The 24,438-nt window shown below is 42.9% G+C and overlaps 1 protein-coding gene and 1 long non-coding RNA gene across 4 annotated transcripts in view; both read left to right on the top strand.

Moving 5' to 3' along the window:
* Window positions 1-16,598, top strand: part of LOC115102182 (inosine-5'-monophosphate dehydrogenase 2) — a 28,371-nt gene extending 11,773 nt beyond the window's left edge. For both annotated transcript variants that reach the window (XM_029621823.2, XM_029621824.2), the window contains exons 5-14: window positions 173-379; window positions 542-629; window positions 737-936; window positions 1,034-1,124; window positions 1,242-1,337; window positions 3,756-3,899; window positions 4,334-4,478; window positions 13,539-13,682; window positions 13,795-13,878; window positions 14,147-16,598. In XM_029621823.2, coding sequence (XP_029477683.1) covers window positions 173-379; window positions 542-629; window positions 737-936; window positions 1,034-1,124; window positions 1,242-1,337; window positions 3,756-3,899; window positions 4,334-4,478; window positions 13,539-13,682; window positions 13,795-13,878; window positions 14,147-14,168 — 1,221 coding nt within the window. In that variant the 3' untranslated portion in view covers window positions 14,169-16,598. The remainder of the gene's footprint in view (window positions 1-172; window positions 380-541; window positions 630-736; window positions 937-1,033; window positions 1,125-1,241; window positions 1,338-3,755; window positions 3,900-4,333; window positions 4,479-13,538; window positions 13,683-13,794; window positions 13,879-14,146) is intronic.
* Window positions 16,599-20,112: 3,514 nt separating this feature from the next.
* Window positions 20,113-21,298, top strand: LOC115101642 (uncharacterized). Of its 2 annotated transcripts, XR_003859332.2 has the most exons (3): window positions 20,113-20,218; window positions 20,367-20,447; window positions 20,723-21,298. It is a non-coding gene; the product is annotated as an uncharacterized LOC115101642 (long non-coding RNA). The 2 variants fall into 2 exon arrangements; XR_003859331.1 differs by lacking the exon at window positions 20,113-20,218 and having other exon boundaries at window positions 20,225-20,447.
* The last annotated feature ends 3,140 nt before the right edge of the window (window positions 21,299-24,438 follow it).

Below are 24,438 nucleotides of genomic sequence, written 5' to 3'. Positions count from 1 at the left end.
AGTGTAATAGATATCCTTACCCTCTCGCTCCTCTCCCTGTTTTCCTCTTCCCTCAATTTATATTATCCTTCCTGCTACCTCATTCCTCTCTCCACCTCCTCTACCCTGCCCTCCCTCTTTTCCCCCTCATCCCCCTCCTTTTCCTGCCTGCCTCCTTCCCTCTCTCTCCCAGCGGTACGAGCAGGGTTTCATCACAGACCCGGTAGTGATGAGTCCTACAGACCGTGTGGCTGACGTGTTCCAGGCCAAGGCACGCCACGGCTTCTGCGGCATCCCCATCACAGACAACGGCCACATGGGGGGCCACCTCGTTGGCATCATCTCCTCGCGTGACATTGACTTCCTGAAGGAGGAGGAGCACATCCTGCCTCTCAGTGAGGTGGGTGTGGCTTAACACATCATGGTTTAATGTTATTCGGTCTTCGAGTTAGTATTTTTAAATCAGTGTATATGCATTTAGTTTACTTCCCTACCACTCTAACTGTCGTCCAAAGGTAAATGCTCATCTTCCTTTGTTTTCTCCTTTCCTTCCCCGCTACAGGTGATGACAAAGCTGGAGGACCTTGTCATTGCTCCAGCTGGAGTGACACTGAAAGAGGCCAATGAGATTCTGCAGAGGAGTAAGAAAGGTGAGGAGGCGGGACCTGAGAAAAGGGAAGTACAGTCCTATACATGTCCAATTTATGTGCCTCGTGATTAGATTTCCCCATTCTAAATGGTGTCCATCTCTGTGTAGGTAAGCTGCCCATAGTGAACGAGGAGGGCTGCCTGGTGTCCATCATCGCCAGGACAGATCTGAAGAAGAACAGGGACTTTCCCCTGGCCGCTAAAGACTCCCGCAAACAGTTGCTGTGTGGGGCAGCCATCGGCACGCACAACGATGACAAGTACAGACTGGACCTGCTGGTGCAGAGCGGAGTAGACGTGGTCGTACTGGTGGGTCACTGGTTCTCCTACCCCGCCTCTTTGTTCTTCTCATATAGATACTTTCTCTTCTTCAATCTGTTCTTTAATGTTGCTCTCGTTCTTTAAGGACTCCTCTCAAGGGAACTCGATCTTCCAAATCAACATGATTAAGTACATCAAAGAGAAATACCCACAGCTTCAGGTCATTGGAGGCAATGGTGAGTGTTGGGACACACACACATAGAAATGCTGCATTCTCAGAGTTGCCCTCATTTAATGGTTCCACCATGTACCACCCTTGACATTGTTGGTCTGTCTCCCCCTGCTTGTCTCAGTGGTAACTGCAGCCCAGGCCAAGAACCTGATCGATGCCGGGGTGGACGGCCTGCGCGTGGGCATGGGCAGTGGCTCCATCTGTATCACACAGGAAGGTAAGTCCCACCAATGGCCTTCCTAGCTCCCCTCCCTTACATCCACCCACAGCTCTAACCCAATCGGGAGTCTCCAATCTGACCACCTTCCCACTAACGACTGAAATCGCCCCTTAGCCAAGTGTAGAAGTCTGTACAAAAAGTCCCATCCATAAGTGTTTGTCCTAGTTTTTTTCTCTCTGTGTCTCTACTGGCTGTAGAGAATGCTGAATGGTTTTTCAGAATCAAATTGTGCTGCCAAGCTACATTCTAATACATGCAATTAAACAGAGTAAGAGCACCTGCTGAATGAATGCAGCAACATCCTCAAACCACTTCAGAGCAAAACGTTGAAAACGTACAAACAATCGATTTAAGGGGCAGGACCTCAGAAAGCACGCACAACTTTCTTCTTGTTCATCGTTCCTACCCTCTATTTTATGTTTCTCTGTCTCATCGTCCCCTTCTCTCTCCATCATGCTATTCTCTCCATCTTTCATGATCTGTTTTGGGTTTCTTATTTTCTATCTATCGCTTCTTTCTTTCTCTCTGTATCCCTCTCTTTCTCATCATCTTTGTTTCATTGTGTGGACCTCTCCTCTCTTTTCTCCTCTCTTCTCCTCTTTTTCTCCTCTCTTGGTTTCACACTGCCTGTAATGTATGTCTCTAGCGCCTCTCAGTGTTCCTCCTGGTATAAAGCGCCACAGCCCCAAAACCCCAACTACTGTTACGGGATACTGCAGTAAAGTCCCCCACCCCCCTACGCAGGGCTCTCTCTCATGGCTCTACTACCACACTCTGCCCGCCCACCCGCCTTCACAGCCTCTCTGCATTGGTTGCTAACGGCTCTGCATCAGTACAAGTAGTATTCAAGCTGGCCTTGGGTTTTTGGATGGTTGTCCTTTTGTCCTTGACTAATCTGTCAATCACAGTGTGTGACATCACACCTATCTTGTCTCGACATGCCCTCATTACGACACATGCGCTACGTTTGGATGCATATGATGAAGTATGTTTTAGTAGTGGACTTGAGATGCATCCTTAAATGCAGTGCACAGGCATATGATGGACAGTCTCAGTCATGATGGTGTCTGTCAGTTAGGCCATTCACCTTCCCTCATCTGAAACAAGTTGTAACTTCTTTAGCAATATCAATAGGCCTACTACAGATGAAAGATATTTTCATCATTCTGCATCTGTCAATTTACTGTAAAAGGTCGTTGTCACTGTTTAAGAAAAAACCAACCTAGTCTTTTTCCCCCATGAGTTGTATTTAACTGCATTTACCCTGTTGGTTGTAGCCCAACCTATGACCAGGTATAGGGGTTGGGAGGGAGCCCTTAGCGCCGAATTAAACTGGCTGTTGTAACGCATTTAATTAATTTGCCTATGTCATTGTTTCTAACACCTCATTTACTTATGTCATTAACTTAACATATGATTTACAATGTGTTCGATCATAATATCATTATTTTAAGAGCGGAAAAATATGCACGACTGCAAAAACTTTCTGGTAGTGCAAGTCTGGATACTGGGTATTTTTTTAGTTAGGCTGTTCCAAAGCTTATGCATAATAATCACAGAAAAAGAAGTGGACATGAATCTAAAATAATATTTTCCAGTTCATCGACTTCTTTGATGTTGGCTTCTGACATTCTAATGAACTCATTTTAGAGTTCATCAAACATTTCTCTGAAACTGATTGCTCACAACAGGATTCATTGAAACACAACACGTTTAGGAGGAAATTATAGCAATCTACTTCTCAAATGTAGTGTTAGACAAAGCCTGCATACGAAACAAACTCCACTCAAAACACCTAAGACTTACTCGATTTCTTTTCTCTTTTCATTTTATGAATGTTATTTTCCCAAATAAACATCAACTTTGTGTAATATAGTGTGCGGTTGTCTATGTTTGCAAATTGGAAATCCTGTCATGCCCCATCATCATGCCCCACCATCAGTTTGATAATGGTTTGATTTATCAGGTAAACACATGATAAAATAGCATTCATTAAAATATAGTCCACTTAAGCAAGCCAAAACCATGTTTAATCTACAGCAAATCAACAAAAATATGAATTAATGCTGACTTAACTTCATAAACCAGGAAATGACATCAAATACATTCCAGGACGGACTGTCTGCTGTGTGTGAGAATCACTAGTCTGTCTCTGATAGGTGGCCTAGAGCAGGGGCTCCCAGAATTGGTCCTGGGGCCCCCTGGGTGCATGTTTTGGTTTTATGCCCTAGCACTACACAGCTGATTCAAATGACCATCTCATTAAGCTTTGATGATTTTAATCAGCTGTGTAGTGCTAGGGCAAAAACCAAACCGTGGGCCCCAGGACTGAGTTTGGGAAATCCTGGTCTACATGTGCAGGCTTGGCTGGATATTCAACTTGTGTTCTTTGTCCTCCTTCCCCTGTTTTCTCAGTATTGGCATGCGGGCGTCCCCAGGCCACCGCCGTGTACAAGGTGTCGGAGTACGCCCGTCGATTCGGGGTGCCAGTCGTTGCCGATGGGGGCATCCAGACCGTGGGGCACATTGCCAAAGCCCTGGCACTGGGGGCATCTACAGGTGAGTCAGGCTTAAATTAAATATCCATACACACACAAACTCTCATTATAGTCCTTTCAAACTCAACTCTGGACCTTGAAGCCAATTCCACTGCTTGTTTTAATTGTTCCCCTTTAATCAGGGACTGATTTAGACCTGGTATTCAACTCTTACCCTACGAGGTAGGAGCTTGCTGGTTTTCTGTTCTACCTGATCATTATTTGCACCTGCCTGGTGTCCCACGTCTAAATCTGTCCCTGATTTTAAAGTGGAACAATGAAAACAAGAAGTGGCATTGGCTTCAACGTCCAGAATTGAGTTGAGGGGTCTAAAGTACACGTTCAGAGAAAGGCTTTTACAAAAGACACACCACAAGCATACACACATTCCATTAGCAGTGGATGAAGTGCTAACACTCACATTATCTAACGGTTATCTTCCCTCGGTCTCTCCAGTGATGATGGGCTCTCTCCTGGCTGCCACCAGTGAGGCTCCAGGTGAATACTTCTTCTCTGATGGCATCAGGCTGAAGAAGTACAGAGGCATGGGCTCACTGGATGCCATGGACAAGAACCTGGGCTCCCAGACCAGATACTTCAGGTACTGAGGCGCAGTAATACTAATATAATAATTTGCCAATCGTTTCATTCTGAACAGAACCATCATTTGTTCATTCCGACCAGCAAAATATAGTTCTGAACCGGTTCGAACCAAAAAAAAAAGTAATTGTTTATGAAGTGCTGGGTTGTGATGACATGCTGAATTAGGCCCACAGAATTATACCTACGGAGGAGCGGAATCTATGAAGGAACTTTGAATGTCTTTGAACTTCAGAGAGTTGGCTTAACTAACGTTGGACCAGAGCTAGCTCTTGACCATGACTCTCAGTCCCATTACATTACGCATAATGCTGCCTAGAGTTTGCGAGCTAGACCAAAACTAGCTTGTGACGTCAGTATCTATTGTAGACTATGCTTCTGAGGGAGGAGGACGGGCAGGTAGCCTGCACACACACACTGGCAAAGATGTTCAGCTGGCAGGCAGGCCGACACTGGAATTTGAGTGAAAAGGTGAGGGTTTTGCATAGGCGCTTTGTTGCGTTTTTTATTGTTGTTGTGGGAATGGGAAAAAATGCCCGGAACATAAAATAAGGGTTCCCATGCTTTTAAAATAACGGTTCAGTTCCCGGAGCAGTATAGATCACTTTCGTTCTTGCTTCTGTTCCTCAAAAAATGTTTGTTATTTTACGGTTTTCAGTTCTGTTCCCTGAACCGGTTCCAACACCTGATACTAATACACTACTAGTAATACACATTTATTGTCTCCAGGGTTGTATTCATTAGGCACAAAGTGAAATAAAAGACACTACCTGAACGCTTGTTTTTGTTTCCCGTTGCAAAACGTTTTGCTACAGTGTGCAATAATCAATGAATACGACACAGGGGTAACTGGCTTTGAAGCAAGCAGTCAATCAAGACAAACAACATATTCAAGTGCCTTTCAGAAAGTATTCACACCCCTTGACCTTTTCCACATTTTGTTGTGTTACAGCCTGAATTTAAAATAGATTCAATTGAGGTTTTTTGGTCACTGGCCTACACACAATAACCCCATAATGTCATTAAAAAAAAAATTCAGCTGAAATATCTTGAGTCAATGTGTATTCAACCTCTGTTATGGCAATCCTAAGTAAATTCAGGAGTAAAAATGTGCTTAACAAGTCACATAATCATTTGCATGGACTCACTATGCAATAATTGTGTTTAACATGATTTTTTTATGACTACCTCATCTCTCTACCCCACGCATACAATTATCTGTAAGGTCCCTCAGCCAAGCAGTGAATTTGAAACACAGATTCAACCACAAAGACCAGGGAAGTTTTCCAATGCCTCGCAAAGAAGGGCACCTTTTGGTAGATAAAAATAAAAGCAGACATTGAATATCCCTTTGCACATGGTGAAGTTATTATTTCCACTTTGGATGGTATCAATACACCCAGTCACTACAAAGATAAAGGTGTCCTTCCTAACTCAGTTACCGGAGAGGAACCTCTCCAGGGATTTCACCATGAGGCCAATAATGACTTTTAACAGTTAGAGTTTAATGACTGTGATGGGAGAAAACTGAGGACGGAACAACAACATTGTAGTTACTCCACAATACTAACTTAACTGACAGAGTGAAAAGAAGCCTGTACATAATAAAACATATTCCAAAACATGCTTCCTGTTTGCAACAAGGCACTAAAGTAATACTGCAAAAAAATGTGGCAAATCAATTACCATTTTGTCCTGAATACAAAGTGTTATGTTTGGGGCAAATCCAATACATCACTGAGTGCCACACTCCATATTTTCAAGCATAGTGGTGTCTGCATCATGTCATGGGTATGCTTGTAATCGTTAAGGACTGGGGCAATTTTTGGGCTAAAAAAATAAACGGAATGGAGCTAAGCACAGGCAAAATCCTAGAGGAAAACCTGGTTCAGTCTGCTTTCCAACAGACACTGGGAGATTAATTCACATTTCAGCAGGACAAAGGAGATGCAAATGAGATCTCTCCTTTAAGACAAAGAGGATGATTGTGGACTACATAAAAAGGACAACCAAGCACGCCCTCATTCTCATCGCATGGCAAGCGGTACCGGAGCGCCAAGTTTAGGACCAAAAGGCTTCTACCCCCAAGCCAAAAGAGTCCTGAACAGGTAATCTGATGGCTACCCAGACTATTTGCAGTGTGTGTCGTCGTCAGTCTGTTCACCCCTCTTTTACGCTGCTTCTCTCTGTTTATTATCTTATCTATGCATAGTCACTTTAACTATACCTACATGTACATATTACCTCAATTAGCCCTACTAACCGGCGCCCCCGCACATTGACTCTGTACCGGTACCACCTGTATATAGCATCGCTACTGTTATTTTCACTGTCATTTTACTGTTTTTATTTTGTATTTCTTTACCTAATACCTATGTTTTACTTAAATTGCACTGTTGGTTATGGATTGTAAGTAACATTTCACTGTAAGGTCTACAGTCGTGGCCAAAAGTTTTGAGAATTACACAAATATTAATTTTCAGGGTCTATAGATATGTTTGTCAGATGTTACTATGGAATACTGAAGTATAATTACAAGCATTTCATAAGTGTCAAGGCTTTTATTGACAATTACATGAAGTTGATGCAAAGAGTCAATATTTGCAGTGTTGACCCTTTTTTTTCAAGACCCCCGCAATCCGCCCTGGCATGCTGTCAATTAACTTCTGGGCCACATCCTGACTGATGGCAGCCCATTCTTGCATAATCAATGCTTGGAGTTTGTCAGAATTTGTGGGTTTATGTTTGTCCACCCGCCTCTTGAGGATTGACCACAAGTTCTCAATGGGATTAAGGTCTGGGGAGTTTCCTGCCCATGGACCCAAAATATTGTTTTGGGATCAAATATTGTTTTATTCCCCGAGCCACTTAGTTATCACTTTTGCCTTATGGCAAGGTGCTCCATCATGCTGGAAAGGGCATTGTTTGTCACCAAACTCTTCCTAGATGGTTTGGAGAAGTTGCTCTTGGAGGATATGTTGGTACCATTCTTTATTCACGGCTGTGTTCTTAGGAACAATTGTGAGTGAGCCCACTCCCTTGGCTGCGAAGCAACCCCACACATTAATGGTCTCAGGATGCTTTACTGTTGGCATGACACAGGACTGATGGTAGCGCTCACCTTGTCTTCTCCGGATGCCCCAAACATTCGGAAAGGGGATTCATCAGAGGAAATTACCCCAGTCCTCAGCAGTCCAATCCCTGTACCTTTTGCAGAATATCAGTCTGGCCCTGATGTTTTTCCTGGAGAGAAGTGGCTTCTTTGCTGCCCTTCTTGACACCAGGCCATCCTCCAAAAGTCTTCGCCTCACTGTGCGTGCAGATGTACTCACACCTGTCTGCTGCCATTCCTGAGCAAGCTCTGTACTGGTGGTGCCCCGATCCTGCAGCTGAATCAACTTTAGGAGACGGTCCTGGTGATTGCTAGACTTTCTTTGGCGCCCTGAAGCCTTCTTCACAACAATTGAACCGCTCTCCTTGAATTTCTTGATGATCCGATAAATGGTTGACTTAGGTGAAATCTTACTGGCAGCAATATCCTTGCCTGTGAAGCTCTTTTTGTGCAAAACAATGATGACTGCACATGTTTCCTTGCAGGTAACCATGATTGACGGAGAAAGAACAATGATTCCAAGCACTCCTTTTGAAGCTTCCAGTCTGTTATTTGAACTCAATCAGCATGACAGTGTGATCTCCAGCCTTGTCCTCGTCAAATCAAAATCAAATGTATTTATATAGCCCTTCTTACATCAGCTGATATCAAAGTGCTGTACAGAAACCCAGCCTAAAACCCCAAACAGCAAGCAATGCAGGTGTAGAAGCATGGTGGCTAGGAAAAACTCCCTAGAAAGGCCAAAACCTAGAGGAACCAGGCTATGAGGGGTGGCCAGTCCTCTTCTGGCTGTGCAGGGTGGAGATTATAACAGAACATGGCCAAGATGTTCAAATGTTCATAAATGACCAGCATGGTCAAATAATAATAATCACAATAGTTGTCGAGGGTGCAGCAAGTCAGCACCTCAGGAGTAAATGTCAGTTGGCTTTTCACAGCCGATCATTGAGAGTATCTCTAACGCTCCTGCTGTCTCTAGAGAGTTGAAAACAGCAGGTCCGGTGAACAAGTCAGGGTTCCATAGCCGCAAGCAGAACAGTTGAAACTGGAGCAGCTGCACGGCCAGGTGGACTGGGGACAGCATGGAGTAATCATGCCAGGACCATGCCATCATGAGGCATGGTCCTAGGGCTCAGGTCCTCCGAGAGAGAATTAAGAGAGAGCATACTTAAATTCACACAGGACACCGGATAAGACAGGAGAAGTACTGCAGATATAACAAACTGACCCTAGCCCCCGACACATAAACTACTGCAGCACAAATACTGGAGGCTGAGACAGGAGGGGTCAGGAGGCACTGTGGCCCCATCCGATGATACCCCCGGACAGGGCCAAACAGGAAGGATATAACCCCACCCACTTCGCCAAAGCACAGCCCCCACACCACTAGAGGGATATCTTCAACCACCAACTTACCATCCTGAGACCAGGCCGAGTTTAGCCCACAAAGATCTCCGCCACGGCACAACCCAAAGGGGGGCGCCAACCCAAACAGGAAGATCACATCAGTGACTCGACCCACTCAAGTGACGCACCCCTCCTAGGGACGGCATGAAAGAGCACCAGTAAGCCAGTGACTCAGCCCCTGTAATAGGGTTAGAGGCAGAGAATCCCAGTGGAAAGAAGGGAACCGGCCAGGCAGAGACAGCAAGGGCGGTTCGTTGCTCCAGAGCCTTTCCGTTCACCTTCACACTCCTGGGCCAGACTACACTCAATCATATGACCTACTGAAGAGATGAGTCTTCAGTAAAGACTTAAAAGGTTGAGACCGAGTCTGTCTCTCACATGGGTAGGCAGACCATTCCATAAAAATAGAACTCTATAGGATAAAGCCCTGCCTCCAGCTGTTTGCTTTGAAATTCTAGGGACAATTAGGAGGCCTGCGTCTTGTGACCATAGCGTATATGTAGGTATGTACTGCAGGACCAAATCGGAGAGATAGGTAGGAGCAAGCCCATGTAATGCTTTGTAGGTTAGCAGTAAAACCTTGAAATCAGCCCTTGCCTTAACAGGAAGCCAGTGTAGGGAGGCTAGCAGTGGTGTAATATGATCACATTTTTTGGTTCTCGTCAGGATTCTAGCAGCCGTATTTAGCACTAACTGAAGTTTATTTAGTGCTTTATCCGGGCAGCCGGAAAGTAGAGCATTGCAGTAGTCTAACCTAGAAGTAACAAAAGCACGGAATAATTTTTCTGCATCATTTTTGGACAGAAAGTTTCAGATTTTTGCAGTGTTTACGTAGATGGAAAAAAAATCTGTCATTGAAATAGTCTTGATATGTTCGTCAAAAGAGAGATCAGGGTCCAGAGTAACGCCGAGGTCCTTCAGTTTTATTTGAGACGACTATACAACCATTAAGATTAATTATCAGATTCAACAGAAGATCTCTTTGTTTCTTGGGACCTAGAACAAGCATCTCTGTTTTGTCTGAGTTTAAAAGTAGAAAGATTGCAGCCATCCACTTCCTTATGTCTGAAACACAGGCTTCTAGCGAGGGCAATTTTGGGGCTTCACCATGTTTCATTGAAATGTACAGCTGTGTGTCATCCCCATAGCAGTGAAAGTTAACATTATGTTTTCGAATGACATCCCCAAGAGGTAAAATATATAGTGAAAACAATAGTGGTCCTAAAACGGAACCTTGAGGAACACCGAAATTTACAGTTGATTTCTCAGAGGACAAACCATTCACAGAGACAAACTTATATATTTTGGACAGATAAGATCTAAACCAGGCCAGAACTTGTCCGTGTAGATCAATTTGGGTTTCCAATCTCTCCAAAAGAATGTGGTGATCGATGGTATCAAAAGCAGCACTAAGGTCTAGGAGCACGAGGACAGATGCAGAGCCTCTGTCTGAGGCCATTAAAAGGTAATTTACCACCTTCACAAGTGCAGTCTCAGTGGTATGATGGGGTCTAAAACCAGACCGAAGCATTTTGTATACATTGTTTGTCTTCAGGAAGGCAGTGAGTTGCAGCTTTTTCTAATGTTTTAGAGAGGAATGGAAGATTCGATATAGGCCGATAGTGTTTTATATTTTCTGGGTGAAGGTTTGGCTTTTTCAAGAGGCTTTATTACTGCCACTTTTAGTGAGTTTGGTACACATCCGGTGGATAGAGAGACGTTTATTATGTTCAACATAGGAGGGGCCAAGCACAGGAAGCAGCTCTTTCAGTAGTTTAGTTGGAATAGGGTCCAGTATGCAGCTTGAAGGTTTAGAGGCCATGATTATTTTCATCATTGTGTCAAGAGATTACTAAAGAGTACTAAAACACCTGAGTGTCTCCCTTGACCCTAGGTCCTGGCAGAGTTGTGCAGACTCAGGACACATGAGCTTTGAAAGAATACGCAGATTTATCCTGTTGCGACGAGCAAATCCGTATCCGGGAGCGTAATCATAGCCTCAAACGTATTAGCATAACGCAGCGGACATAAATACGCAAAAAATCGCAAATGAAATGAAATAAATATATTCAAACACAAGCTTAGGCTTTTTGTTAACAACACTGTCATCTCAGATTTTGCGTTTACAGCCAACGCTAGACCAGCATTTGTGTAAGTTTATCATGGCATAATGCTATGCTAGGCTCTGCTGGCAGCAGGCAACATTTTCACGAAAATAAGAAAAGCAACCAAATTAAATCATTTACCTTTGAAGAACTTCAGATGATTTCACTCAGGAGACTCCCAGTTAGATAGCAAATGTTCCTTTTTTCCAAAAATATTATTTTTGTAGTCGAAATAGCTCCCGTTTCTTCATCATGCTTGGCTGAGAAATCGACCGGAAAATGCTGCAACTATAACGCCAAACTTTTTTCAAAATTTGCTCCATAATATCGACAGAAACACGGCAAACGTTGTTTAGGATCCATCCTCAAGGTGTTTTTAACATATATATTCGATAATATATCCGTCAAGGCAATTGGTTTCTCATAAGAAGCGATTGCCCAACCTAGGTCGAGGCACAGACACGGTCTCAATGGGGATAGCTGAGCTGAGCTGACTACACTGACTGTGCTAGTGGCAGACTCCACTAAGCTGACTGACAGCCTGCTGCCTGGCCTGCACCCTATTTCATTGTGGAGCTAGGAGAGTTAGAGCCCTGTCTATGTTCGTAGATAAGATGAGAGCACCCCTCCAGCTAGGATGGAGTCCGTCACTCCTCAGCAGGCCAGGCTTGGTCCTGTTTGTGGGTGAGTCCCAGAAAGAGGGCCAATTATCTACAAATTGTATCTTTTGGGAGGGGCAGAAAACAGTTTTCAACCAGCGATTGAGTTGTGAGACTCTGCTGTAGAGCTCATCACTCCCCCTAACTGGGAGGGGGCCAGAGACAATTACTCAATGCCGACACATCTTTCTAGCGGATTTACACGCTGAAGCTATGTTGCGCTTGGTGCCCGCTGACTGTTTCATCCTAACATCATTGGTGCCGACGTGGATAACAATATCTCTATATTCTACACTCGCCAGTTTTAGCTTTAGCCAGCACCATCTTCAGATTAGCCTTAACTTCGGTAGCCCTGCCCCCTGGTAAACAGTGTATGATCGCTGGATGATTCGTTTTAGTCTAATACTGCGTGTAATGGAGTCTAGGGTTTTCAATTGGTCAGAGCTAATTGTGGGAGGCTTCGGCGTCTCAGACCCCGTAACAGGAGGAGTTGAGACCAGAGAAGGCTTGCCTCTGACTCCGACTCGCTGCTTAATGGGAGAACCGGTTGAATGTTTGTCGGCTGAATGAGCGACACCGGTTGAGCATTCCTACAGCATTTCCCTCCAGAAGTCATGAGAAACTTGTACGGCTGCGGGGATAGTACGGGGGGATTTATACTAACGTTACTATCTGTACGTAGTGGTGGCACAGATGCTGTTTCATCCTTTCCTACACTTGAATTACCCTTGCCTAACGATTGCATCTGAAGCTGGGCTTGCAGCACAGCTATCCTCGCCGTAAGGCGCTCGTTCTCCTGTATATTATGAGTACAGCGACTGCAATTAGAAGGCATCATGTTAATGTTACTACTTAGCTTCGGCTGTTGGAAGTCCTGAGGAACCATGTCCAGATAAAGCGTCCGGGGTGAAAAAGTTGAATGAAAGTTGAGTGAGGGGAAAAACATAAACGGTAACTTAAAAAGTAAAAAACGTAAAGTTGTCAGGTAGCAAAGTAAGGTTGGCAACAAAACGCACAGCAGCACTCACACCTGTGATAACTAGAGAATCACTGACATGATGTCAGCTGGTCCTTTTGTAGCAGGGCTGAAATGCAGTGGAAATGTTTTGGGGGGGATTCAGTTAATTTGCATGGCAAAGAGGGACTTTGCAATTCATCTGATCACTCTTCATAACATTCTGGAGTATATGCAAATTGCCATCATACAAACTGAGGCAGCAGACTCTTTGAAAATTAATATTCGTGTCATTCTCAAAACTTTTGGCCACGACTGTACACCTGTTGTATTCGGCTTTGATTTGACAATAACGTAAAATGCAATGCCAAATCTACACTGGAGTTGTTACCAAAAAGACAATGTTCCAGAGTGGCCTAGTTACAGTTTTTACATAAATCTACTTGAAAATCTTTGGCAAGACCTGAAAATGGTTGTCTAGCAATGATTAACAACCAATTTAACAGAGCTTGAAGAAGTTTGAAAAGAAAAATGGGAAAATGTTGCACAATCCAGGTGTGGAAAGCTCTTAGAGACTTACCCAGAAAGACTGATGGTTGTAATCGTTGCCAAAGGTGCTTCTTCAAAGTATTGACTCAGGGCTGTGAATACTTATGTAAATGAGATATTTCTGTGTTTTATTTTCAATACAAATTTTTTCACTTTCATTATTGGGTATATTTTGAATTCAGGCTGTAACACAACAAAATGTGGAATAAGTCAAGGGGTATGAATACTTTCTGAAGGCACCGTAGTTTACCCGTCTCCTCCTCCCTCTCTCCAGTGAATGTGACAAGACTAAGGTGGCCCAGGGTGTGTCGGGGGCAGTCCAGGACAAGGGCTCCATACATAAGTTTATTCCCTACCTGCTGGCTGGGATCCAGCACTCCTGTCAAGACATCGGATCCAAGAGCCTCACCCAGCTCAGGTACACATTTGAATGTAAATCAGAGTGAGCCTACTTTGATAACACCATCTGGTCGAAGGCTGTGTGTGTAAGCTCTGGGCTCTGTGTAACACTATTTGTCTTCCCCCTGCAGAGCCATGATGTATTCTGGGGATCTGAAGTTTGAGAAGAGGACGACATCGGCCCCGATGGAGGGAGGAGTCCACAGCCTGCACAGGTACTTACTGATGTGCTCTAGCTTGGCAGTATTGGCTTGCCCATAGTGCAGCGCTGTCACAGAGGCTAACATTACAATATATTATCTTCTGAACATCTCAGTTCCACGTACCACATACAAGCCCCTAGATTTAGAATGGTTCCCCTTTCAAAACTAATCTCACTTCAACCTGCCTATATGTCTCTACAGTATCTGATCTCGGCCTGATGCAACATGTTGGTCATTTGTAATGTGATCCATTAATCTGTTAAACCTCTCTCTCTCACAGTTATGAGAAGCGCCTGTTCTAAGGAAGAGAACACAGTAGTGGGCTGCAGACTTGTGTTCCTCAAGCATACGCACATGCAAGCACAAACAACTACTTGCCAACCCCAAATCTGTCTGTGCCTTTGAGCAAGGCACTTAACACTAATTGCTCCAGGGTCGCCGTTGATAATTGCAGATCCTGGCCGTGACCCCACTCTCCTAGTGTATCTCAGGGAGTTGGGATATGCAAAAATGTGTTTCTAATTCACACATGCGTATTAATACACATGTGTACATGTGTGAAATAGGAAAAATATTAGCATCCACAATTATTACACACTCACACAAGTGCTGGGCGATTAGTTCCTTTTGAAGGTAGTTTCGGATCGATTATGAAAAAATAAATTGGTTTCGATTATTTTTTTAAACATTAAATGCATTATGAAATAATGACATTAAAATGATTTTATAGCTTTTTAATGGAAATCCCAAAGCCAAAAATAGTGAACATTCAATTGCCAAACTAAAAATACTCCATGGTCTCTTTCACATTCGGTTGACATCAAAAGAAAAACAGGAAATGACTATGAAATAATATTTCAGTTGTGTATATTACTTACTTTTTATTTGATAACTTTATTTTTCATTCCTTGAAGTCATCATGTATTACTTAGTCATCCTATTTAGCTAACCGGACTAAGCATTCTGCAGAGCTGTCTGATGTAATCATTTGACTAGTTATTCAAAGTAGATGAGGCATACTTTCCCAAACTGTCTCTCTCTCGTTGTTGTGCAGTAGTGGTATATGGGTAAAATCACTGGGGAAGCCAAGCCAGGGAAAGAAAATCATAATTATAACCTATATGTTGTGATAATTGCGTTGTTTGCTCTATAACCTGTTAGTTCACATGCCTTGACACCGTGATATATATAGAAGACACAGTGGCATAATACATTCAACCACACCTTTGTTTCATCACAAAACCAGAGAGCAACATCTGTCCGGTGGAGTCCACAAAGCATATTGCATATAACAAACAGTTACATGACCTACAGCATAATCAAGCACGTTAATGTTAGCGATATTTTCGGACTACTAAACAACTATTGATTTAGAACACCAGAGAGTTACCAACCGCAAGTCGCAAAGAAAACAGGAGCCTCCACTATTCCAGCACCATTTACACTTCATCACATCACCTCTGCTTAGTCTAATACAGTGACAACTAAACGATACCAAACACTATTTAGTCCAATCAACATAAGCTAAATATGATGTGGCTGTCCATGGTACTGATTTCTGTGTGTGCGGCGTGCTTGCAAGTAGAAAAACGTGGACTCGCTTAACTTGTATAGAAACGCCAATTCCATCCTCTCATGTTGCCAAAACAGTCCATGACTCTGTCATATACAGTACATATTTGTAGTTTTTGCTGTCCAAGGCTAAAATGCTTGCTCGCTAGCCTAACTTCCTTTCATGGTCAACAATGAGCCAGCTAGTTAACATCAGGCCAGGGGCACAATATATTAATTCATGGTTGGATCAGAATCACCGTTATAATCAAATAAGAATGTTTTTAACTGACTTGCCTAGTTAGATTTTTTTTTAAATTGGCCAGACAGAGGATTAAGTAAAATCACAAGTCCAAATCCCTATTGCCATCCATGGCTGTTTTAGATGACTAACCACCGGAGGACAACACAACAATTCAAGTTTTTTTCAAATCCAAACTGGCTTCCCTTGACCCTTTTTTTTTTTGGTGCGCCAGGACCATTCACAGTTTAGATTAATGCTGATTGGCTAATATTTTATATTGGGGAGGGCAAATGCTCGCTGGCTTCCCTTGCATTCAATGCTACGGGTGGCAACAATATCATACTCTTTTTGACCAGACAGCATCCGATAGATGGGCTATAGAGACAGAGAGCCTCTTGCGAATTTAAGGAAAACTAAACAGATTTGTATATTTTTCCATTTTTGGGGGAAACCCAGCTTCTCTTGGCATCCATGAATAGACACCACTCATGTTGTGTACATTCCTTTTTCATCCAGTCTATGCGTATCTAACCTAACGTAGCAGGCGTAAGTGTATCCATCTCTGTCCAAGCCAGAAAGAACAGGCGCAATGGATTATGATCATTATAGTTAAATACCACATAGTTCTTGACTTGATTTCTCTCGTGAATGATTTGATTTATTTCCATAGAAACGGCGTGTTGGGCTCTCACAAAAAAACAAGTGGTTTAAATCAAATAAAAAACGACATTACAGTTAATCGCTCAGCACTAACACAAACATAAATGACCTTAACCATCAGTCTTCCCTGACAGACATGCTCTGCTCTCCCAGAAAGAGCATGTCTGTCTGTCAGTACTGTGATGGAGTGTTTGTGTAATCAGATGCCTCCCATGTCCTTCTGAAATGAACTGACTTTGAATAAGTCAAATAAAAAAAGTAAACATTTTCAACAAGCTTTTTTTGTTATTGTGGTAATTTATCAAGTGTAGAGATATTGTAAACACATTACATTTATTTTCTGTGTATAAAGTATTCTCAAATAATGTGGCCGAAAAATATAAACTATTGGAACCAAGACTTACATAAGTGTCACGTAGACGCAGATGCAGAAGGTGAGTTTATTAACAATGATGACAGGCAAATTAACATAACAGGGGATCTATACTGAACATGAAAACAAACCATTACTGCTGATGACTGAGGCTACTGAGGGCTAAATAAAGGGAGGTAATCAAGGTGATGAAGTCCAGGTGTGTGTGTAATGATGGGGAGCAGGTGTGCTTGATACATGCTGACCAGACGCGTTGCGTGCGCTGCAAAATTAATGCACACGTTATTCAATCATTGCACCCACACTGCTCGTGAGTGTCTGCGTAGTCAGGCGCTAAAATAGAACTTGGTTCTATTTGTGATGCTCGACACACTGCAAGTCCTGCCTCTCCCATCTCCTCATTGTTTATGAGCATGTACCCACGTGGGTGATTGAAAGATGAACTGAGGTCTACACTCCAGTCGGTTGTGGTAATGCACTTTAAAGTTGGTTGCCATATAAAGTCCGAAGAAGAAGCCTGAAGGAGGAGAGATTACTAGAAACGAACTCGGTTGACCGTTTTATTTGTGGATTAATTGTTGGAGTAGAGGACCTTGTGCATTTCAGGTAAAATAACAACCCAATGTTTATATCCCAGAACAAATTAGCTAGCAACAGCAAGTTAGCTAGTTACATTGCCATAAATGTTTAATGCTTTTCGACCTGTCCCTGAACAAAACATTAGGAACACTTTAAAAATGGAGTTGCACCCCTTTTTGCCTTCAGAAGAGCCTCACTTCGTTAGGACCTGGACTCTACAAGGTGTCAAGCGTTCCGCTGGGATGCTGCTCCAAGTTGACTCCAATGCTTCCCACAGGGATGCTGCTCCAAGTTGACTCCAATGCTTCCTAGAGTTGTGTAAAGTTGGCTTGATGGCCTTTGGGTGGTGGACCATTCTTGATACACACGGGAAACTGTTGAACGTGGAAAAACCTAGCAGCATTGCAGTTCCTGACACACTCAAACCAGTACCCTGTTCAAAGGCACTTCAATATTTTGTCTGGCCCATTCACCCTCTGAATGGCACACATACACAATCCATGTCTCAAGGCTTAAAAATCCTTTAACATGTCTTCTCCCCTTTGTCTACACTGATTTGAAGTGGATTTTACAATTGACATCAAATTGCGACTGCACTTGAAGAAACGTTCTTGACATTTTCCGGATTGACTTACCTTAATGTCTTAAAGTAATGATGGACTGTCATTTGTCTTTGCTTTTTTGAGCTGTTTGTGACATAATATGGACTTGGTATTTTACCAAATAGGGCTATCTTCTGTATACCACCCCTACCTTGTCAGAACACAACTGATTGGCTTAAATGTATTAAGAAGGAAAGAAACTCCAAATTAGTTTTAACAAGGCACACCTGTTAATTGATTCCAGGTGACTACCTCATGAAGCTGAGGGTGTGCAAAGCTTTCATCGAGGCAAAGGGTGGCTACTTTGAAGAATCTCAAATTACATATTTTGATTTGTTTAACACTTGGTTTCTACATGATTCCATGTGTTATTTCATAGTTGATGTTTTCACTATTATTCTACAATGTAGAAATAAAGAAACTCATTGAGTAGGTGTGTCCAAACTTTGACTGGTACTGTATATACAGTGTGTGTATCTGAACTCAGCAAAAAATGAAACGCCAATTTTTCGGGACCCTGTCTTTCAAAGATATTAAGTAAAAATCCAAATAACTTCACAGATCTTCATTGTAAAGGGTTTAAACACTGTTTCCCATGCTTGTTCAATGAACCATAAACAATTAATGAACATGCACCTGTGAAACGGTTGTTAAGACACTAATAGCTTACAGACGGTAGGCAATTAAGGTCAGTTCTGAAAATTTAGGACACTAAAGAGGCCTTTACTGACACTGAAAAATACAAAGAAAGATGCCGATCTCTGCAGTAGATTGCAACTCCACCCCCTTTGGCAGTTCTTTTGGTGGAAAATGTTATAGTTGGGGATGGAAATTTCAGAATTTTTGGTGGCCTTCCTAAGCCAGGATTCAGACACGGCTAGGACATCAGGGTTGGCAGAGTGTGCTAAAGCAGTGAATAAAACAAACTTAGGGAGGAGGATTCTGATGTTAGCATGCATGAAACCAAGGCTTTTACGGTTACAGAAATCAACAAATGATAGCGCCTGAGTTATCCTACTCCTCCTCTGGTGATGTAGAGGTTAAGGGTACGGCTAAAAGCTATAAGAACTGGTCGTCTAGTGCATTGGGGACAGAGAATAAAAGGAGCAGATTTCTGGGCGTGGTAGAGTAGATTCAGGGAATAATGTACAGACAAGGGTATGGTAGGATGGGAGTACAGTGGAGGTAAACCTAGGTGTTGCGTGTCGATGAGAGCGGTTTCAATCCTGGAGTCGCCTCTTCACTGTTGACGTTGAGACTGGTGTTTTGCTTGGATTAGCTAACACAACGTGCCATTGGAACACAGGAGTGATGGTTGCTGATAATGGGCCTCTGTACGCCTATGTAGATATTCCATAAAAAATCTGCAGTTTCCAGCTACAATAGTCATTAACAACATTAACAATGTCTACTCTGTATTTCTGATCAGTTTGATGTTATTTTAATCGATCAAAAATGTGCTTTTCTTTCAAAAACAAGGCCATTTCTAAGTGACCCCAAACTTTTGAACGGTACTGTACATATAACAAGAATAAATGTATTTCCATATACATTCCATTATCAACTACTTGTATTTCCAAATAAAAAAATATTCAAATAATTACTCAAATGCACTTGAAAGTAATTGAAATACCCTAAATAGTATTTGAACACAGGTCTGATAGGAAATGCCATCCGTGTTGTATTGCCTTGTGTTAAGGTAAGAGTTGGGGATGGAAAACCTCTAAGTTGAATGAAATAAATATTGCCTTGACTGTTTTTAGGGCAGACAGATTCAATATAATACATAGTGTTGTATTTAAATTCTGTGATTTAGCGTTTTATAACCATCCTGTCTAGTACACATCTCGATCATACTGGACCGTGAAGAAGAGGACGGAGGTCTCTGGAGGGGGGTCAGCTACACCTCCAAATCCTCCGGACTTTCCAGACACCTCACAGCGTGACGCACCAGTGGAAACACACACACACCTGTCCCACTAATCCGACAGACAGGTGTCTACAATTAGCAACTCCATAAGGCTGAAGCCTTGACTACTGTAACAGAGCTATTTGTATTGTATCTTTCGGAACATCTATATGTAGTGCATATCAACTGTATAAATCACTTAAAATGGCAGGTGGTAGTGGTACAGTAGTAAAGTGTTGTTGTGACAAGGAAAGGGATGGCGCAAAGGAGGAGCTGTGGTCAATTGTTCTGCAGAAGTGAAAGTGAAATACATTTTTTTGTGTATTTAGGAGGAAGTGAAGACTCATAGAGCAACACATACACATATGTGCCGATTCAGGAGGGTGACAGGAAAGTGGAATCAAGATTATGGTGACCTGAGCTGAGCCCATACGGTAACTGTCTTTTCAGAAATGGGATTAGTCTTTTTTTGCCTGTACTTTCACTTTAGATGGCTGTCCTCAGTCAACCCTTTCTTGATATTTATTTATCTTCCTTAAACAAATACTCATCTCTGGTTCTCTCGTTTTGATTTACACAAAGTATTCCTTTTCCTGTTCACTTCTTCTATTGATCAGAGACACTTGCTCCGCTTCGCACCTTAAGAGGAGATGACTTCAATAAGTGAGTGTGTCCGTCTGTCTCTGAGAATTAATTGTTAGGCTTTTTGTTCTCTCTCTATCTCTGGCTGTCCCTTTGAACTATTCTCTGTGTTTCTTTCAGTAGTTTTGTGGATAGATTCTGCTATGTGAGATTTAAAGTAAAATGACTTAACTAAGTTACACAGCCATCCTATCATTTCCTTTAATCTCTCCCAGAACCCTTTGCTTTTATCATTCTCTTTATCTGCTCTACCTTCAATGCACTGACCTGCTTTCTCTTTCTCCCTCTCTCTACAGACATGAAACAGGTTTTTCAAGACTTCAAGATATGAATGGAACAGGATAGACCGTATTTTTTCCACCCCAAGAAGGCATCTAAATTCAGAATAGAAAGTGAACCTGAGTTTTAAATTAAATTAGTTTAAATTGTGAATGGGACACTCAGTAGTGGTGTTAGCGGGTAGGGTGGTAACGGAACCCATAAAGCAGCTGTGTCTTTCAAAAGCAGCTGGATGTGAGCTCCGTTTCCATCCCGTTTCGCAACATCCAACAGTCTGACCGTTTGTAGAGAGAAACATACTTCCTGGTGTACTTGAGTCAGTGAGTGTCTTTTAGTGTGATGTGGCTGCAGTTGACTCTTCAATAACTAATAGGTGATGTTCTTCAATGACACGTTTTCTCCCGGATTGACACAAACTATAAGCCCCGGGAATTTCGTGTCAGCAAAGAATGACACCAGCTTCTATATAGGACATGAGCAGCTTAAGCTATTTATTTTAGCTGATTAATGTAGTGTGCAAATTGATTTATCATCAGGCTATTGTTTCTGAATTGTTGCCCTGTTATTCTGAATTAAAATATAACTGGATTTTATTCACAGTATCCATTTGTTATATTGTCTGGGAACACTTAAGATAATTTACTATACCATGTCATATGTCCATGGATGTGTGTTTTGTCCAATTGTCTAATTCAGTTTACATTAAAGAGACAGTTTACATTACAGTTACTTCTTATATACATACCAGGCATAGTTTAAAATGTTTAACTCCTTATTCCAGTACGACTATACTGAGACTTCATGAACATCTGTAGGCTACCGTCCAAATGAGCCTGACTGTAGGCCTGCGGTCCATTGAGCCTGAACCAGCCCTATGTTCCTGGCAACCACCATAAGAACATAATGATTTATCATGACTTGTCATTGGAACAAATTGACCACATGATTTTCTTTACCAAACATTTTTTTTTGTATGAAGAATGAAAACAAATTCAGATAGATTTTTTTATTTTACCTTTATTTAACCAGGTAGGCTAGTTGAGAACAAGTTCTCATTTGCAACTGCGACCTGGCCAAGATAAAGCATAGCAGTGTGAACAGACAACAACACAGAGTTACACATGGAGTAAACAATAAACAAGTCAATAACATAGTAGAAAAAAATAATCTATATACATTGTGTGCAAAAGGCATGAGGAGGTAGGCAATAAATACCCTGTAGGCCATAGGAGCGAATAGTTACAATTTAGTAGATTAACCCCGGAGTGATAAATGATCAGATGAACATGTGCAGGTAGAGATACTAATGTGCAAAAGAGCAGAAAAGTAAATAAAATAAAAACAGTATGGGGATGAGGTAGGTAAATTGGGTGGGCTATATACCGATGGACTATGTACAGCTGCAGCGATCGGTTAGCTGCTCAGATAGCAGATGTTTAAAGTTGGCGAGGGAGATAAAAGTCTCCAACTTCAGAGATTTTTGCAATTCGTTCCAGTCGCAGGCAACAGAGAACTGGAAGGAAAGGTGGCCAAATGAGGTTTTGGCTTTAGGGATGATCAGTGAGATACACCTGCTGGAGCACGTGCTACGGGTGGGTGTTGCCATCGTGACCAGTGAACTAAGATAAGGCGGAGCTTTACCTAGCATAGACTTGTAGATGACCTGGAGCCAGTGGGTCTGGCCACGAACATGTAGCAAGGGCCAGCCAACTAGAGCATACAGGTTGCAGTGGTGGGTGGTATAAGGTGCTTTAGTAACAAAACGGATGGCACTGTGATAGACTGCATACAATTTGCTGAGTAGAGTGTTGGAGGCTATTTTGTAAATGAAATCGCCGAAGTCGAGGATCGGTAGGATAGTCAGTTTTACTAGGGTAAGTTTTGTGGCTTGAGTGAAGGAGGCTTTGTTGCGAAATAGAAAGCCGACTAGATTTGATTTTGGATTGGAGATGTTTGATATGAGTCTGGAAGGAGAGTTTGCAGTCTAGCCAGACACCTAGGTACTTATAGATGTCCACATATTCTAGGTCGGAAACATCCAGGGTGGTGATGATAGTCGGGCGTGCGGGTGCAGGCAGCGAACGGTTGAAAAGCATGCATTTTGTTTTACTAGCGTTTAAGAGCAGTTGGAGGCCACGGAAGGAGTGTTGTATGGCATTGAAGCTCGTTTGGAGGTTAGATAGCACAGTGTCCAAGGAAGGGCCGGAAGTATACAGCATGGTGTCGTCTGCGTAGAGGTGGATCAGGGGATCGCCCGCAGCAAGAGCAACATCATTGATATATACAGAGAAAATAGTTGGCCTGAGAATTGAACCCTGTGGCACCCCCATAGAGACTGCCAGAGGACCGGACAACATGCCCTCCGATTTGACACACTGAACTCTGTCTGCAAAGTAATTGGTGAACCAGGCAAGGCAGTCATTAGAAAAACCGAGGCTACTGAGTCTGCCGATAAGAATATGGTGATTGACAGAGTCAAAAGCCTTGGCCAGGTCGATGAAGACGGCTGCACAGTACTGTCTTTTATCGATGGCGGGGGGAGCTGTTGGCCGAGGTTGGAGTAGCCAGGAGGAAGGCATGGCGGCAGGGTAGCCTAGTGGTTAGAGCGTTGGACTAGTAACCGAAAGGTTGCAAGTTCGAATCCCCGAGCTGACAAGGTACAAATCTGTCGTTCTGCCCCTGAACAGGTAGTTCAGGGGCACTGTTCCTAGGCCGTCATTGAAAATAAGAATTTGTTCTTAACTGACTTGCCTAGTAAAGTAAAATTAAATGGCCAGCCGTTGAAGTTTTCGATTATCACGGATTTATCGGTGGTGACCGTGTTACCTAGCCTCAGTGCAGCTGGGAGGAGGTGCTCTTGTTCTCCATGGACTTTACAGTGTCCTAGAACTTTTTGGAGTTAGAGCTACAGGATGCAAATTTCTGCTTGAAAAAGCTGGCCTTTGCTTTCCTGACTGACTGCGTGTATTGGTTCCTGACTTCCCTGAACAGTTGCATATCGTGGGGACTATTCGATGCTTATTGCAGTCCACCACAGGATGTTTTTGTGCTTGTCGGGGGCAGTCAGGTCTGGAGTGAACCAAGGGCTATATCTGTTCTTAGTTCTGGATTTTTTGAACGGGGCATGCTTGTCTAAGATGGTGAGGAAGTTACTTTTAAAGAATGACCAGGCATCCTCAACTGACGGGATGAGGTCAATATCCTTCCAGGATACCTGGGCCAGGTTGATTAGAAAGGCCTGCTCGCAGAAGTGTTTTGGGGAGCGTTTGACAGTGATGAGGGGTGGTCGTTTGACCGCTAACCCGTAGCGGATACAAGCAATGAGGCAATGATCGCTGAGATCCTGATTGAAGACAGCAGAGGTGTATTTGGAGGGAAAGTTGGTCAGGATAATGTCAATTAGGGTGCCCATGTTTACGGATTTAGGGTTGTACCTGGTGGGTTCCTTGATGATTTGGGTGAGATTGAGGGCATCTAGCTTAGATTGTAGGACTGCCGGGGTGTTAAGCATATCCCAGTTTAGGTCACCTAACAGAACAAACTCTGAAGCTAGATGGGGGGCGATCAATTCACAGATGGTGTCCAGGGCACGGCTGGGAGCTGAGGGGGGTCGGTAGCAGGCGGCAACAGTGAGACTTATTTCTGGAGAGATTAATTTTTAAAATTAGAAGTTCGAACAGTTTGTGCATAGACCTGGAAAGTATGACAGAACTTTGCAGGCTATCTCTGCAGT

The sequence above is a fragment of the Oncorhynchus nerka genome, linkage group LG20 (assembly GCF_034236695.1).
Source record: "Oncorhynchus nerka isolate Pitt River linkage group LG20, Oner_Uvic_2.0, whole genome shotgun sequence".
NCBI classification, from domain to species: Eukaryota; Metazoa; Chordata; class Actinopteri; order Salmoniformes; family Salmonidae; genus Oncorhynchus; species Oncorhynchus nerka.
The sequence above is the reverse complement of the archived record's forward strand: the minus strand, read 5'-3'. Positions and strand labels throughout refer to the sequence as shown.